At 32.0% G+C, this 16,557-nt stretch overlaps 1 protein-coding gene across 1 annotated transcript; it reads right to left on the bottom strand.

Moving 5' to 3' along the window:
• Positions 1-5,978: 5,978 nt before the first annotated feature.
• Positions 5,979-7,898, bottom strand: LOC128668085 (golgin subfamily A member 6-like protein 22). Its single transcript, XM_053740251.1, has 5 exons — positions 7,700-7,898; positions 7,390-7,516; positions 7,083-7,290; positions 6,507-7,018; positions 5,979-6,324 (listed from the first exon to the last, which is right to left on the bottom strand). The coding sequence occupies exons 1-5, from the start codon at positions 7,896-7,898 to the stop codon at positions 5,979-5,981; spliced, it is 1,392 nt and encodes a 463-aa protein (XP_053596226.1).
• Between the last annotated feature and the right edge of the window lie 8,659 nt (positions 7,899-16,557).

Raw genomic sequence — 16,557 nt, 5'->3', positions numbered from 1 at the left:
TTGTAATATTTAACTTTGGCTGAACATATCATAAGTTCTATAATCTACAGTTATAAAATAAAATTTAAGATCTGATTTAAAATATAATTTTTTTTATGACTTAAAATAATTTATATAATCTATTCAGTATTTAATTTTCAATGATAAATTTGTTCACGATTAAATTTAATTTAAAGTAATTCATTAATACATATGAATTATATTCACGTCATTCTTTAAGTTCACGCTAAGGCTCACGAGTAAGCTCATTTTCCATAAAAATTTATATTCACGCTAGAGTCACGCTAGAGTCAGTTTTGCGTGTTGATAGAGTCGTCTTTTAAAATTAAGCATTTTTTTAAACTTTCGATTTCATTGTATAGTTACGCAGTTGAAATGTAATTTTCATAATAAAAAAAAAAATTTGATGAAATAATTTGATTATTTATTTATTAACCATTTCAATTTTACTTAATTATAACTTTATTCTTTCAGACAGGAATTTTATCATTCGTTTTTTTAACTCTCATGTATAAGTTATTTGATATCTAATTTTTATTACCGATTTTGGATATGTTTCATGGATTCTAATGATTTATATTGTGGCAGAAAAAATTTCAGATAAAAATTTTTCTATTTTAATTGCAGCTACATCATGAGACTAATAAATAATTAAACTTTATGGATATACTTCTATTTCGTACTTGATATTTTGTTTTGAATTTTATCAAAATTAAATTATTTGAAATACTGTTCGTGATAACAGCATCGAAACTCAGAGTTTCAATGTCTCTACAGTCAGTCGAAAGAAGTTAGAATAATAAGTAGTATTTATAGTTTCTGTTTAATTATAAATTGCAAATGACAATTAACGCTTACGCTAAAAGTTGATCACACCATTGATCTTAAATTTACTTTTTTCTGACTGGCTGCTGACACTAAAATTTCAAGTTCCAATGCAGGTAATGAAAGGGGATGTAGCTGAATGCTGGATTGTTAACATTTCACACTTACCTGTTTTAGAATCTTATTTTCTAAATCTTGAGTGTAATCAGCAAGCTTGTTCTTAATTCTTATTCTTATTATTAAAAAAAAATCAATGGTCAATAGAGACTTTGATTTATAATTAATTATTATTAATGAAATTTAAAACTTATGATTGTACTTCCTATCGCTTATTATTATTTATTAACTAATACTACAACTATGCCAATTTCTGCTTTAAATTTTGCAAATTAAAGTTTTGAATATTTATTTAAAAGTGATGTTTGAAATGATAATGTAATTGTTCATTTATTCTATTTTTACTTTACTTATTTTATTTTGAAATACTTAGAGAACAATGAAAATAAAAATCAAATTTAAAACAATTGCAGAAATTCGTATTAAAAAAATAAATAAATAATAGTAATTAAAATTATAAATAATTAAATATTAAAATAAATTGTGAGAATTACACAAAATTAAAAAAACATAGTGATTTATTTTTCATATATACAATATTCATACATGTAATAAAAATAAATTAATTAAATTAATAATTACAATTTTAAATTACGACTTATGGACTACGAGTTTATTGAAAATAACTTCTGTATTAAAATTTAATTTTCGAAATGACTATATTTCTTTTAGATCAAAGAATTAAAAAAAAAAATATAAATAATAAAAACACAACTTAATCTATTCAATTACAAATGTGTGCACTTATAAGTGAAACATTTAATGTTATATACGTATTGAAAATAAATAAATTAAATAAGTAATTATTTGACATTGTTAATAATAAAGACCACGAATTTATATACTTATTAACCCTACACCCATGAAAATGTTTCAAAATATTACAGACTTGATAATATTAATTAAAAATATTCCTATAAATATATCATTGTAATTTTTCCAAATCTTCATTAGTCAGTAATTTTAAAATACTCCTCGTAAAAGTACTTGGAAGTTGAATGTTATTGAAAATATCATCAATTAAACTAATAGCATTGGATAGCAATTTTTTCCGTCCTAATGCTTTTCTTAAACGATAAGCAATCATTCCACCGTATAGTGGAAAAAAAGATTCAATGTTCAAATTTAAAATAGTACTATCACTAACATACTTTAAACTTAAAGCTAATTTGTGTTCACATTTATTACATAGAACATTATAAAGTGTAACATTACTCGTACCAATATATGTTATCTTCAGTTTTTCAATTTCGCTTATGCACTGACCGCGCAATTCACCAAATTTTCCACTATCTACGACTGCTAAATTTTCTTTATCAATGTAACAATTCGTCGCACTGAGTTTGGCAATACATTCAGTAATTGTGTCTTTAACTTTTTGTGAATAATTCTGCCGTGAAGCAAATGCTGTTTCACCATTAGTGTTTTTTAAATTAATATCAACACCAGCATTAAGCAGTTGTCTTATGATATTATCGTCGGTTGCGAAAAATGCGTAATGAAGCGCTGAATATTTATACGCTGTCACTATATTTATATCAACCATACTATGGTTCAAGATTAATTCTACTGCTTCCGAACTTCGGGATTGGACAGCAATATGTAGAGGACTTTCTTTTGAAAAACCACTTTCACTTACACTATTAACATTTGCACCGTATGTTAGAAGAAGCTCCATAATTGGTAAGTTTTCTTTAGTAATAGCACATATTAGTGGTGTTTCAAAATAATGAGTATCAAGGTTCGGATCAGCATTATTTTTTAAAAGTAGTTCTACAATTTTTTCATTACCTCGATCAACAGCAATTTGTAACGGTGATTTGCCAAAACAAAAATCATAGGTTTCCAACATCGCAGTCTCAATGACATGGTTTTGTAATAAAAACTCAGGATTTTCTTCAAGATTTGGCTCAGCTCTATACAGGTAATGGATCAAATCAGAGTCCTGAATTAGCAGAGTATTAACGTCTGCTCCGTAATTGATGAGGCTTTCAATTATACCCAAGTTCTCCATTATAACAGCAATGTGAAGAGCTGTACCCCAGTATTTACTTCTTGAATTCACATCAGCTTTCTTGCGGAGCAGATAGTTCACCAATCTTTTATCATTATTGAAAGCTGCTATATGAAGCAGCGTAAAACCACCCATGACTGGAACCACTGTATTGATATTTTCGACATTTACTTGTTTGATTAAGTTGTCAACGTATTCGCAATTGAATATTGAACGGATTGATTCCATCGTAATGAGTGATGCAATTAATAATTGTCGACTTTTAAATAATGAACTTTTAATTTGATTAACTCTGACACTTTACTGTGAGAGTAACTGTTCACTTAGTAATAACTTCAAGTTAAATTATTAACGATCACTGATTTTATGTTTGTAGTTTTGGGACAAGATTGACTGTACGACTAATCGTCTCAAGATCGAAAACGGTTTTGAATGATGTTGTCTATGGTACCTTCGATCTTAACAAAATCTCCCCAGATAATTACTTTTCTCCCCCACTCTTAAATATCTGTGGTTATAATTCATGAAGAGAGGGGCAAAAGGGAGTACTTAAGGAAAGACTGAGTTTTTGGCGGCTCGAATAGGGGTAGAAGGGAGGGGGATACTTACTTTTTGTCTCAATATACCACATTTATCGAAAATTAAAAATCTTTAAATTTGAAGCGAAATGCGTCGTGAAAAAAAGATTTGATATTTGCTCTTTTTACCCCTTTTATTTCTGCTAGTTTTGTTCCATGTGTTCGTCATTAATATGCTCCAACAAAAAAAATTTTTATATGGGGCAACATGGTCCCTCTGAAAAATCTACCAAAATTCGGGTATTATTTTATTTCATCTGAAAGCTACTAATTAATAAATTTTTTTCTCTGTGTCCATCTTTGGTTCATTTTACTCAATCCGTGGTTCGATATAGGGCGAATTCTTATACGGCGCGTACCAGGTTTTCAAACTACAAATATTTTTTATTGCAATAAAATTTATTTTACATAATAATCAGTTTGACTTCAAGTAAAGAGTCTCTATGTTTTTATCTCATTCGAAATTAATCGACTGAAATAATTTATTTATTTTTCCGTCAAGCTTTTGAATTAACAGTAGGGAACTTATGAATTCGAATTAAAGCTTAATTGTAATTTAAACTATAAGAGAAAATAAATTTAAACTGGATAATTATTCGGAACTGGTAGTAAAATTGAGGATAACTTGTGACACTTAAGCCAGAAAAATCTCAAGTGAGTAATTACTTACGCTTAAGCGAATACATATTTATTCCAACTTCAAATTTTGAATGTTAATATTTTTCCAGGGGCTTTGATATTTTATTATTTATGTTGCATTAAAAAAGTTATAAGAAATAAATAAAGGCAAATGAAATAAATTTAATGTGACTGATGTATTGCAAAAAAAATAATTGTTTAATAAAAATTTTAATGACAAGAAATATATGATTTTTTTAATGGAATGTTTATAAATTTTGGTTGGTAAATATCATAAACTTGGTAATTATTTTTTTTATGTCTTATAGTTTTAAAAAAAATCTATATCTTGTTGCTCATAAATTGAATATTTGTAATTGGAGAATCATTTCGAAGATTCATCATTCGCTTCTTCAAATTTGTTTCTTTATAAAAAATTCTTTGATTTTTAATCTTTCAAATTTTATATTATAGTTAAGGGAATGGTTTTGATGAGTCACCATTTCTTGGACATAATTTTTTTTCTACTCTTTATTACTGTGAATTTTTAATTGAAATTCAAACCAAACTATCAAACATATTACAAAAATTTATTCAAACAAAAACTTATAAGGATATTGCGCTTTTGTATAGAAAACACTACTTATTTTTACTGATCCAAATCTTCCCAAATTCTAAATGGCTTTGAAGTTTCGCCATTTCTCCCCCATCACCAAATCTTTTTATCGTCAATACTTATAAGTTACACATTGCGAATTCGCTTTCAATATTGCGACAAATTTTTTATAAACTAAAAATATTAGTTCGTTTACCGAACTCTTGCGAAATGAGTTTTTATGCCATAAAAATTTTATCATGTATCTTTTATGGTTGATGAAAAATTTATGATTTTTAAAGAAAAAAAAAAGTTATTACTTCTGATCAACCTAATAACTTTTTTTGGTTCTTACTAATGTAAACTTTTTTTTTCGTTAATTCTTTTAGCTTGTTTTGTTCATCGACTACGATAAGTAAATTTTTATTTCAAGGCTAACTAATATAAATTTTCTTTATTTATTTTTCAATTCTTTCAGCTAAATTGTATATCAAATATTATTTGTTATAAAATTTACTTGAAATGTATAATCGTCACGATAAAAACTTATTTAAATATTTTTATTTCAGGGCCAACTATATATAAAATAGTTTTATTTGCACAACTTATAGGTCTTATACAAATTTTTACATAAATCATATTTTCATTTGGTAAAATATTCACTTCGTTATATATATTATTTCTTTCTTACTTTTTAACTTCTATAATTTATTTGTTTTTGGCTTCTTATATTTTTTGCACGTCACAGTCTTGGTATCCCGCTTGCACCACGCTCCGTAACCCTGAGTTGACTCTCAAAATTTCTTCAATTCTCTTGAAGACCGTACATAGTTTTATATCAACCTCTCCTTTTAATTTTGCTATCAACCTTTCTTCTACTTTTTTATCCTCTAACCCTCTCCACTCTTCTAGCAGCTCTTTTTCCTTCTCCACCCCTTCATATATTCCTTCACATTTCAGTAGGTGTATCAACGTTTCCTCCCTTCCTCTTCATTTTGTTGTTTATTAGACTATTCAATACAAATATGTGGTCCCTTGTCCCTCTTTTTTTCCTGAACCCCGCCTGACTTTCCCTTAAAATTTTTTCTTTATCTATCCAGTTATTTAGCCTCTCCGTCATCATAGTTGTCAATAACTTGTACCCTGTATTTAGAAGCGAAATTCCCTTGTAATTTTCTGTTCTTTCTCCGTCTCCTGCTTTGTAAATCGGAATTATCACTGCTGTGTCCCATCATTCTGGCATACTTCCTTCGTCCCATATTCTATTTATAATTTCGCCTATCCATTCAATGACATCTGGTGCACTGTTCTTTATAAATTCTGCTGCCATCCCGTCTTCCCCTGGAGCTTTGTGATTCCCGAGCTTTCTTATTGCGGCTTTCACTTCTCTCCTGCTGGAGTTTTCATCGAGCTTCGGCTCCTCTGATCGTTCATTACTACCTTCTCCTTTCCACGGCTCATTTTCTTCCTCTTCCGATTCTTCATTGCCTTCCCCATTCAGCAGATCACTAAAGTGCTTTTCCCATTGTTTTGCTTTTATGCTGTTGCTTGCAGCTCTTTTCTTTGTTCCTCTGAACCTATTTATGGCTTCCCACCATTATGTCATGTCTTTGGCGTTATTAATCTCCTCACACCTTTCCATCATCCACCTTTCCTTGCTCTCTTTGATTGTTTCCCTATATTTCTTTCTGCTTTCCTTCAGATTTCTCTTTTTTTCTTTGTTATTATCCTTGATGAATTCTTTGAGCTTCTTCCATACTTCTTTTCTTTTTTTTTACCCTCGATATTGTACCACTTTTTTTTCTCCTTTGTATCTTTGTCCTTCTTTCCTTTCATCACCATCCCCGTTTTTTCAGCCCCTTTTCTTACTATTTCCTTTATATCCTCCCACTTAAGCTCGTTTTTTTCCTCTACTGCTTCTGTCAGTGCTTCCTGCGTTGCTTCTGCATACTCCTGTATTTTTTCTTTCTTCCAGATCAGCTTATTTGCTCCAATTTCTTCCTGCTCTTCCTCCTCTGACATGCAGCTTCCTTCCTTACCCTCTTCCTCATTTCTCTTTACCTTATATCTCGCCAACACTGGTAGATGATCTGACTCTATTCTTTCCACCACTTTTACCTCTATTTCTTGCTCATCGCCTCTGTCCAGCGTTAGTATAAGGTCAATTACTGATCCTAAACTCTCTTCGTCTCCCCCGACGTAAGTTATTTCCCCACCTTCATCTCCTCTTGCTCTACCATTCCATACGCAAAGTCCTAACTCATCACACATCTTTAGTAATTTTTTTCCTTCGCTGTTTACTGTCTTGTCTCTCGATTTTTTTTTTTTTCCTCACTCTGCCTTCGTCCTCTCCTGTTACGTTTTCTTCTCCGATTCTCGCATTAAAGTCCCCAATGATCATCACACTTTCGTCCCTGTTTGCACATTCTTCTATCTGCCTTCTTAGCTCCGTTTCTAATTTGCTCATTCCTACATTGTTATACACTGTGATTATACTTTCACTTTCCTTACTTTCTTCCAACATCATTCCGTATTTCCATTCCCTGATTTCCCATTTTAATTTGCAATTTTTTTTTATCCCAATAATATGACCTCCCTTTGCTCTTCCTCTCTGTTTCTCTCTCGTCGCAGGCTTCGCCCACCATTTGAATTCTTTGCTCAGCCTCTCACATGTTATTTCCACCTTATCTTCCATTACCCATGTCTCCACTAGCACAACAATCTCGTTTTCTTCCATCATTGTGGCAGCTTTTTCTACCTCATTCATACCTGCAACATTCCAAAACTATATTTTCCTTCTATTTTCTTGCTCTCTTCCTTTATTTTGGTCCTCTTTCTCCTTGGCCTCTGTGTCTCTTTCTGTACCCACTCTCCACTCCTTTTTCTCATCATTCGCCCACTTTCATAATTTCAATTCTCCTTTTTTTTCATTCCAACACCACCATACCTCACCAATTTTTAACCTTTTTTGCTTCCTTTCTTTTAGTTCTTCCTCCAGCTCATTTCCATTAATTTTTTTTGGCTTTTCTTCAATGAGCTTTTCTTTTTCTTGTCTTCTCCATTCTTCATTTGTTTTGTCCTTTTTATCTTGTCTTTTCCTCGCCTCGCTCACGAATCTTTCCACCTCATTTTCCAAGCTCCATTCCCTCATTTCTTGAACATTCCTTTCATTCGCCCACGCGTTTTCTGTTTCCTTCACTCTTGATCGCCCTCTTTCCTGCCTTCCTCCACTGTTACTCTTTCCTTGTCTCTTTGTGTCGTGACTCTGACTGTCGTGTTGCTTTCCTTTTTTTTTTCCTCGGTTGCTTTTGTCTTATTTGGTATGTTCGTCTTACTTTCTTTCTCCTTTTTTATTTTTTCACTTAGCTCTTTAATTACTCTGTCCTTTTCCTTTATGCTTTGTTCTCTTTTACCAATTTCCTTCTCTAATCTTTCTATTTCCTGTCTGTGTCTTCTTTCCTTTTCCACTTGGTCTTCTTTGGATTTGCTCCTAATTATTTGGGCCCCTATCTTCAAGGTTTCTTGTCTTGTACATGCCTTCATTTCTTCCATTGATTTCATAATCAATTCTTCAACTTTTGTTTTTACCCTGTCTTCTATCTCTGCGATCAATTGCCACATCTTTTCCTCTGAATTTTTTTCACTATCCTTCATTTCCTGCTTTTGGCTCCAATTTGACATTCCAGTCTGCGTTGCTTGTTCTCTTGTCTTTTTTCACACTTCATCTTTCTGTTTGTCTTTCCTATCATTGATTGTCTCGATTATATCTAACTCTTTCGCCTCTTCATTACTGTCCTTCTCAACTTGCAGACTTCCTCTACTGTTTCTTGCCGGTGTTCTCGCTAGCTGAAATCCGGCTCTGCACCAGTCTGTTCCTACCTCATTTATATTGTCTGTGTTTTCTACCTTTTTTGCTTTTGCCTTTATTATATCCATCTGACTACACACAAATTTTTCTAACGCTCCATTTTTCATACCGTAGTCTCTTTTACTCGCTGAATTTGTACTTTTAAATTTGCGCGGCCTTCCCCTCCTTCTCTTGGTCATCCCGGCGCTTGCGCCATTCGCTTTACCTCTCTCATGTCTTTCCTCGTCACTTGTCATCTCTTTGTATGTGCTGCCCTCTCGTTCCTCGTCACTTTTTTCCTTCGTCTTGTCTCCCGCCAATTCCTCTATGTCCGCCAAAACCCGGATTGCTTTTACCTTTTGGTTTCCGCGTCTTTTGCTTTTCCCGTGCCACAGCTTTTCTTTTTTTTTATTATTCACCTTGTTTGGCGTTTTTCACTCCCACCTTTTTTACTCTGATCTTACTTGCCTTTTCTTTTTTTTTTCACTATTTCATTTATTTTTGCACTAGCTACTCTTTTACACGTCTGTACACTTACACAGCTTACAGCGCTCCTTTCAGGGCCAACTAATATTTATTATTTTTTTTTTTATTCTTTCAGTTAAATCTTATATTAAATAAATTATTGTTTATAGAATTGACTTAAAATTACACTTTTCAGCGCTTCATTGTATTGAAAAATACTTATTTAAATGTTTTCATTTCAGGGCAAACTAATATTTAATTTTTTTATTTTTTCAGCTAGATCATTAACTAATTAAATTGTTACTTATAAAACTGACATCAAATGAAAAATTTAAACTCCCCATTGTAATGATAAAAACTTACCCAATAATTTCTGTTTCAGGGCCAACTAATATTTATTTTTTTATTCTTTTTTTTTTAATTCTTTCAGTCAAATTTTAAACTAAATAAATTATTGTTTATAAAATTTATATTAAACGCCACTTTTCAGCACCTTGTTAAGAAGTTGAAAACTTGTTTAAAAATTTCCATTTCAGGAATCAACTAACATGACTTGTTTTATTTTTTTTTTTTTAATTTTTTCAGTCAGGTCGTACATCAAATAAATTATTCTTAATGTAATTGACGTCAAGTGGGACTTCAGCGCCCTATTATTACGACGAAGAGTTTTTCAATCAATCCAATATCAAGGTGAACTGTCATAATTTTTTCTATTTTTATTTTTTGACTTTGATTTCAAGTAAATTATACAAAAAACAACCATACCCATACGTAAAACCATACCAAAATAAAACCGAACGGCTCTTTTCAGCGCCTGGCTCACATGGAGAAAGTTCTTGAGCTTTTGGGGTCCTGTTCATGCAGGGCCCCCCCCCCCCCAAATTTTTTATACGTCTATTCTTTTCAAGTTTCAAATTATACTAAATAAGCAGTCATAAGAAATACAAAATTTTTTTTCCGTACAAATAACATAAAATTTTTTTCTTGCAGAGTATAATTCCCTTAAATAAAATTTCCCAATACCAATAAAACCCATCTTTAATTTTATCCTTTCCCATTGGACTCAACAAATTCATGAAACTTTTTTTTGTTGAATTTTACGGCAATTAGTAAAAAATTTTTTAACCTAGTCTGCAGAATTTTTATCTATCGTCTCTGTACTTAAAGATAAATATATTTATAAACTAAAGTGTAAACTATAATTTAACAAAAATCAAAAAATTGTAATTCTTTGTCAGTCATTTAAAACAATGAAACATTTACTGCGAAAAAATCAAAGTGTAAATTTAAAACAATGAAACATTTACTGCGAAAAAATCAAAGTGTAAATTTTCAGTATCCAATTATAAAAAATCTGTACATAGAAATAAAAAGAATTCCTGCCGAAAGACATATTTCGTTTGAGATTTCCTCAAAATAACATGAAAACCAAATTATAAAGTCGTGATGACAACTTTTTTTTCACAACCCGGGATATTTTTCTACTACTTATTGGTTAGCCGATACCGACTCAATCAATATTGTTGTTATTTTGCGTTATAAATAATTACTTAAAGCTGTAAAACTATAAAACTTACACTCTTGTAAACATTAAACAGTCAATAAAAATACTTAGTTGGAATACTTTTATTTGTTAAAATAAGAGACTAATGGTGAGGCAAAAATAAATATATGCACAACTCGAAATGTATAAAAAATCATAATTTAGTAAATATTAAAATTTGTACTTGTTGTTTAGCCACTTACTAAATAAATATAAATATTGAAAGAGTATGGAAGCAAGGATTAAATTCTTAGGTGTAAACTTGAATTGTTCTTTACGTATGAAAAATTTGGTGGCCCTGAAAAGGGCCGTTTTTAACTTAAGTCAGAACTTAAGTATCTAATTAGAAAGTATCTTCACCTGTACCATGATATATACTTCATCGCTGGCTTCATGTAATATGCCACAGAAGTCGTCTCTGCCACGTCGTCTGATGCAGTTGCCCAAGTGTATGTAGTCATCGTAGGCCTTGAAAGGAGCAGACTGGTCGGTGAGTGTCGTCAGGTTACCGAGCAAGTCAAGGGCGAAACACTGGGCAGTGTATCTCGTCTTGAGGTCCTTGGACTTGGACGGTTGGATGCCCAACGAAAGCCAAAAGTTGTCTTCCCGGTCGTGGCTTAGCTCCATACGGAAACTCCATGTTTCCTGGATGTCTGTCCTCGGATACAGGGATGACTCTGCAACCTCCACAGCTCCTGAATCTGTCGTGTATAGCTTCGTGCTGATTTTAGTCAGCTTAAACGTGTGGCCAGTTGAATTAATGAAATTCATCTTGACGTGTGAAGTTAAAAACTTGAATATTTTGCGTGACGTACAAAGTAAGTTGTCGGTTGGAAATGACCTACAATGACTGTATGACCATTAAGTAACCTCTGACCTTTACCACCTCCACGACTAAATTTCAACGTACTGCTTTCTGATTGGCTCGCAGTTACCGACGTGACGATTTTCTCGTAATTACTTTCTATCGGTACACGCGCACCAATCACAGCAAAAGAAATATCCCCTCTTCTACTTCTAGCTTTCTTATTGGCTCGCAGGTACCGACACAGTGAGTATTGTTGTTATTTTTCGTCGGTACGTGCGATCCAATAGAATTACCGAATCATCGATCCCTGAAATATTTGCATCAGACAAAATATTTAGCATTGCCAACGATGGAATATCAAAACTTAACAATATTAAAATATTCCGTTCGCATTTAGTTGATTTTTTAATAGTAGCTGGCTATTGGCTACTTCAACAATTTTACCACACTGTGAATGATATGAATAATTTTATTGATATATTTGTGAAATTTCAGGAGACTTTCGTCTGTTAGAGAGACTCAACTTTCCTTATGACAAGTACACCAAATAATTGTTTGAAAAAATCAAAAATTAATAATAGCTTTTCTATTAATAGCTTTTTCGTAATTCGTCACAAAAAAAAAAAAATAATATTCCGGTACCGGGAATCGAACCTTTTTTTTTTTTTGTTTAAAGTTTCTTTATTTAAATTTACCATGTCATACATAATAGGAATAAATAAACTAAATAACATAAATCCTTAATTTCTAATTGTTTTAAACTTATTAATTGAGATCAACTGGCTGTTGTTGGCAGCGTCTCGGGTCTCTACCATCTTTGTAATTTTATTTACTGCTATTATTAGAGCCACCGAAGGCTCCGGTCGCGATAGTCATTTTTTATTTTTTAATTATTTTTTCTTCCATTTAGCTTTTATTAAAACAGGAAAACAGTGGCTAAGTGTGCTCCTGTGGGAAATTCGAGCCTGTTGTCAACTACTACGTTGATCGTTGTTGGTCAAGCGATAGCTTGGTTCCCGTGAGCAAATTTAGGGTTTTGTGCGCCGATTTTAAAAAACTACTAATACACTTTTCTATTAAATGTAAATTCTTTTTTTGAATAAACAGCCACTGTTCGCGTTAACAAATAGCCAGGTCCGTGGTTCGATATAGGGCGAATTGTTATACGGCGCGTACCGGGTTTTCAAACTACAAATATTTTTTATTGCAATAAAATTTATTTTACATAATAATCAGTTTGACTTCAAGTAAAGAGTCTCTATGTTTTCATCTCATTCGAAATTAATCTACTGAAATAATTTATTTATTTTTCCGTCAAGCTTTTGAATTAACAGTAGGAAACTTATGAATTCGAATTAAAGCTTAATTGTAATTTAAACTATAAGAGAAAATAAATTTCAACTGGATAATTATTCTGAACTGGTAGTAAAATTGAGGATAACTTGTGACACTTAAGCCAGAAAAATCTCAAGTGAGTAATTACTTACGCTTAAGCGAATACATATTTATTCCAACTTCAAATTTTGAATGTTAATATTTTTCCAGGGGCTTTGATATTTTATTATTTAGGTTGCATAAAAAAAGTTATAAGAAATAAATAAAGGCAAATGATATAAATTTAATGTGACTGATGTATTGCCAAAAAAATAATTTTTTAATAAAAATTTTAATGACAAGAAATATATGATTTTTTGAATGGACTGTTTATAAATTTTGGTTGGTAAATATCATAAACTTGGTAATTATTTTTTTTATTCCTTATAGTTTTAAAAAAAAATCTATATCTTGTTGCTTATGAATTAAATATTTGTAATTGGAGAATGATTTTGAAGATTCATCATTCGCTTCTTCAAATTTGTTTCTTTATAAAAAATTCTTTGATTTTTAATCTTTCAAATTTTATATTATAGTCAAGGGAATGGTTTTGATGAGTCACCATTTCTTGGACAAAATTTTTTTTCTACTCTTTTTTACTGTGAATTTTAAATTGAAATTCAAACCAAACTATCAAACATATTACAAAAATTTATTTAAACAAAAACTTATAAGGATATTGCGCTTTTGTACAGAAAATCCTACTTATTTTTACTGATCCAAATTTTCCCATATTCAAAAAGGTTTTGAAACTACGCCATTTTTCCTTCATCGATACATTTTATAACCGATAATTTTTAGTTAATTGCGAATCTACTTTCAAATATTTAAAAAAAATTTACAGGAACCATACGAGAGAAAATTTTTTTCTCTATAAAAATTCCTCGATTTTTCTAATCTCTGAAATTTTTTAACATTGCCACTGCGATGGTTTTGATGAGTCGCTATTCCTTACGAAAAATTTTTTTTCTACTTTTTATAATTGCTAATTTTATCTTAGAATTTAAGCCACAGGTTAAAAATGTGACAAAATTTTACCTAAAAAAACTTGTAAGCAACTTGCGTTTCTGTACAGACCCCCGTTAATTTTCGAGACCCAAATCTTCCCAAATTCTAAATGGCTTTGAAGTTTCGCCATTTCTCCCCCATCACCAAATCTTTTTATCGTCAATACTTGTAAGTTACACATTGCGAATTCGCTTTCAATCCTGCGACAAATTTTTTATAAACTAAAAATATTAGTTCGTTCACCGAACTCTTGCGAAATGGGTTTTTATGCCATAAAAATTTTATCATGTATCTTTTATGAATGATAAAAAATTTATGATTTTTAAAGAAAAAAAAAAGTTATTACTTCTGATCAACCTAATAACTTTTTTTGGTTCTTACTAATGTAAACTTTTTTTTTCGTTAATTCTTTTAGCTTGTTTTGTTCATCGACTACGATAAGTAAATTTTTATTTCAAGGCTAACTAATATAAACTTTCTTTATTTATTTTTCAATTCTTTCAGCTAAATTGTATATCAAATATTATTTCTTATAAAATTTACTTGAAATGTATGATCGTAACGATAAAAACTTATTTAAATATTTTTATTTCAGGGCCAACTATATATAAAATAGTTTTATTTGCACAACTTATAGGTCGTATACAAATTTTTACATAAATCATATTTTCATTTGGTAAAATATTCACTTCGTTATATATATTATTTCTTTCTTACTTTTTAACTTCTATAATTTATTTGTTTTTGGCTTCTTATATTTTTTGCACGTCACAGTCTTGGTATCCCGCTTGCACCACGCTCCGTAACCCTGAGTTGACTCTCAAAATTTCTTCAATTCTCTTGAAGACCGTACATAGTTTTATATCAACCTCTCCTTTCAATTTCGCTATCATTTTTTCTTCTACTTTTTTATCCTCTAACCCTCTCCACTCTTCTAGCAGCTCTTTTTCCTTCTCCACCCCTTTATATATTCCTTCACATTTTAGTAGGTGTATCAACGTTTCCTCCTCTTTCCTACAACCTCTACAGCTCCAGCCCCTGTACCCTTTTTTGCCCGCTCTTCCCAAATTTCCACACCTTATCCTCGCCCACATCTCCTTGTCCTCCCCTCTTACATTATCTTTTTTCCAGTAGTTATCTTCTTCTTTCTCTAATCTTATTTTTTTGTACAATGTATTATACGTTGATTTGTTTATTGCGTCTTCAGCCTCTTTTTTCACGTTCTCTCTCATTTTCTTAATGCCCTCATTCAGCTTTTCCTCTATTTCCTCTACTCCCGCATCCCTGTAGATCATCTCAATCACCTCCTCGCATTACATTTTTTTTAGCGCAACCTTCACCATTTTCCCCCATTTCGTCGGGAACCTGTTCATAATCCCTCTCATTTCTTCTTTCAGTGCTATCCTTGGCCATCTTTCTTTTTCCATCATCATACAATCCTTCATATATCTTACTGCTCTTTCTTTTAATATTACTTCCATCTTTTCTACTCCCATCTCGTCCCTCCAAATATATTCTGGTGTATCCCTTCTTACTCCTAATGCCATCTTGCAGAGCCTCCTATGCACCCTCTCTATTTCTTCCGACTTTTCCCACCCCCAGACCTCCACTCCGTACAAAGCTACTGTTCTTGCCACAGTGTTCATCAGATACATCCTGTCCCTCATGCTGTTTTTTTTTGCTCCTTTTTATCACTCCCCATACTGCATTTGTGGCCTTTTGTGCTTTTTGTGCTAGTTCCTTTTTTTGTTTCCCTGCGCTATTCCTTGTGGTGAAATGGTACCCAAGATATTTAAATTCTTTGACTTCTTCGACCTCACTTCCTGCATATTAGAATTTTTGTTTTTTCCACGTTCACCTCCATCTTATTCTCTTCTGTGTATCTTTCCAGCTCTTTCAGCATCCCTCTTAGCTCCTCTTCTGTGTCCGCAACTAGCGCCACATCATCCGCATATTTCATGACATGTATTCGTTGGTTCCAAATCATTGTTCCTCCTCTCTTCTTCTCTTCCATCGTCTTTTCTAGGTCGTCGATATCTATGCCATATAAAGCTCCGCTCATCGCACACCCTTGTCTTTCCCCTTTTCTTGTTATAAATTCCATTGTTATTGAGAAGGTCTGCATGTTTTAGGTTTCCACTATATTAAATTGGTGTTAATACCGTACGATGGACGGTGTGGCTCAATAAGTTATAGATAAAATTGAACGGAATATAGTATAGTGCCGGATAGCTCAACTGGTAGAGCACTCGGCGCGATACCGACATGGTCTGGGTTCGATTCCCAGTTCGGGCTATCTATATTTTTCTCAATTTATCTATAAATTGTCTTATTGAGAAGGTTTGCATGTTTTAGGTTTCCACTATATTAAATTGGTGTTAATACCGTACGATGGACGGTGTGGCTCAATAAGTTATAGATAAAAATTGAACGGAATATAGTATAGTGCCGGATAGCTCAACTGGTAGAGCACTCGGCGCGATACCGACATGGTCTGGGTTCGATTCCCAGTTCGGGCTATCTATATTTTTCTCAATTTATCTATAAATTGTCTTATTGAGAAGGTTTGCATGTTTTAGGTTTCCACTTTATTAAATTGGTGTTAATACCGTACGATGGACGGTGTGGCTCAATAAGTTATAGATAAAATTGAACGGAATATAGTATAGTGCCGGATAGCTCAACTGGTAGAGCACTCGGCGCGATACCGACATGGTCTGGGTTCGATTCCCAGTTCGGGCTATCTATATTTATCTCAATTTATC

Source organism: Microplitis demolitor, chromosome 6, assembly GCF_026212275.2.
Source record: "Microplitis demolitor isolate Queensland-Clemson2020A chromosome 6, iyMicDemo2.1a, whole genome shotgun sequence".
NCBI classification, from domain to species: domain Eukaryota; kingdom Metazoa; phylum Arthropoda; class Insecta; order Hymenoptera; family Braconidae; genus Microplitis; species Microplitis demolitor.
This window is presented reverse-complemented; position numbering and strand designations above follow the sequence as displayed.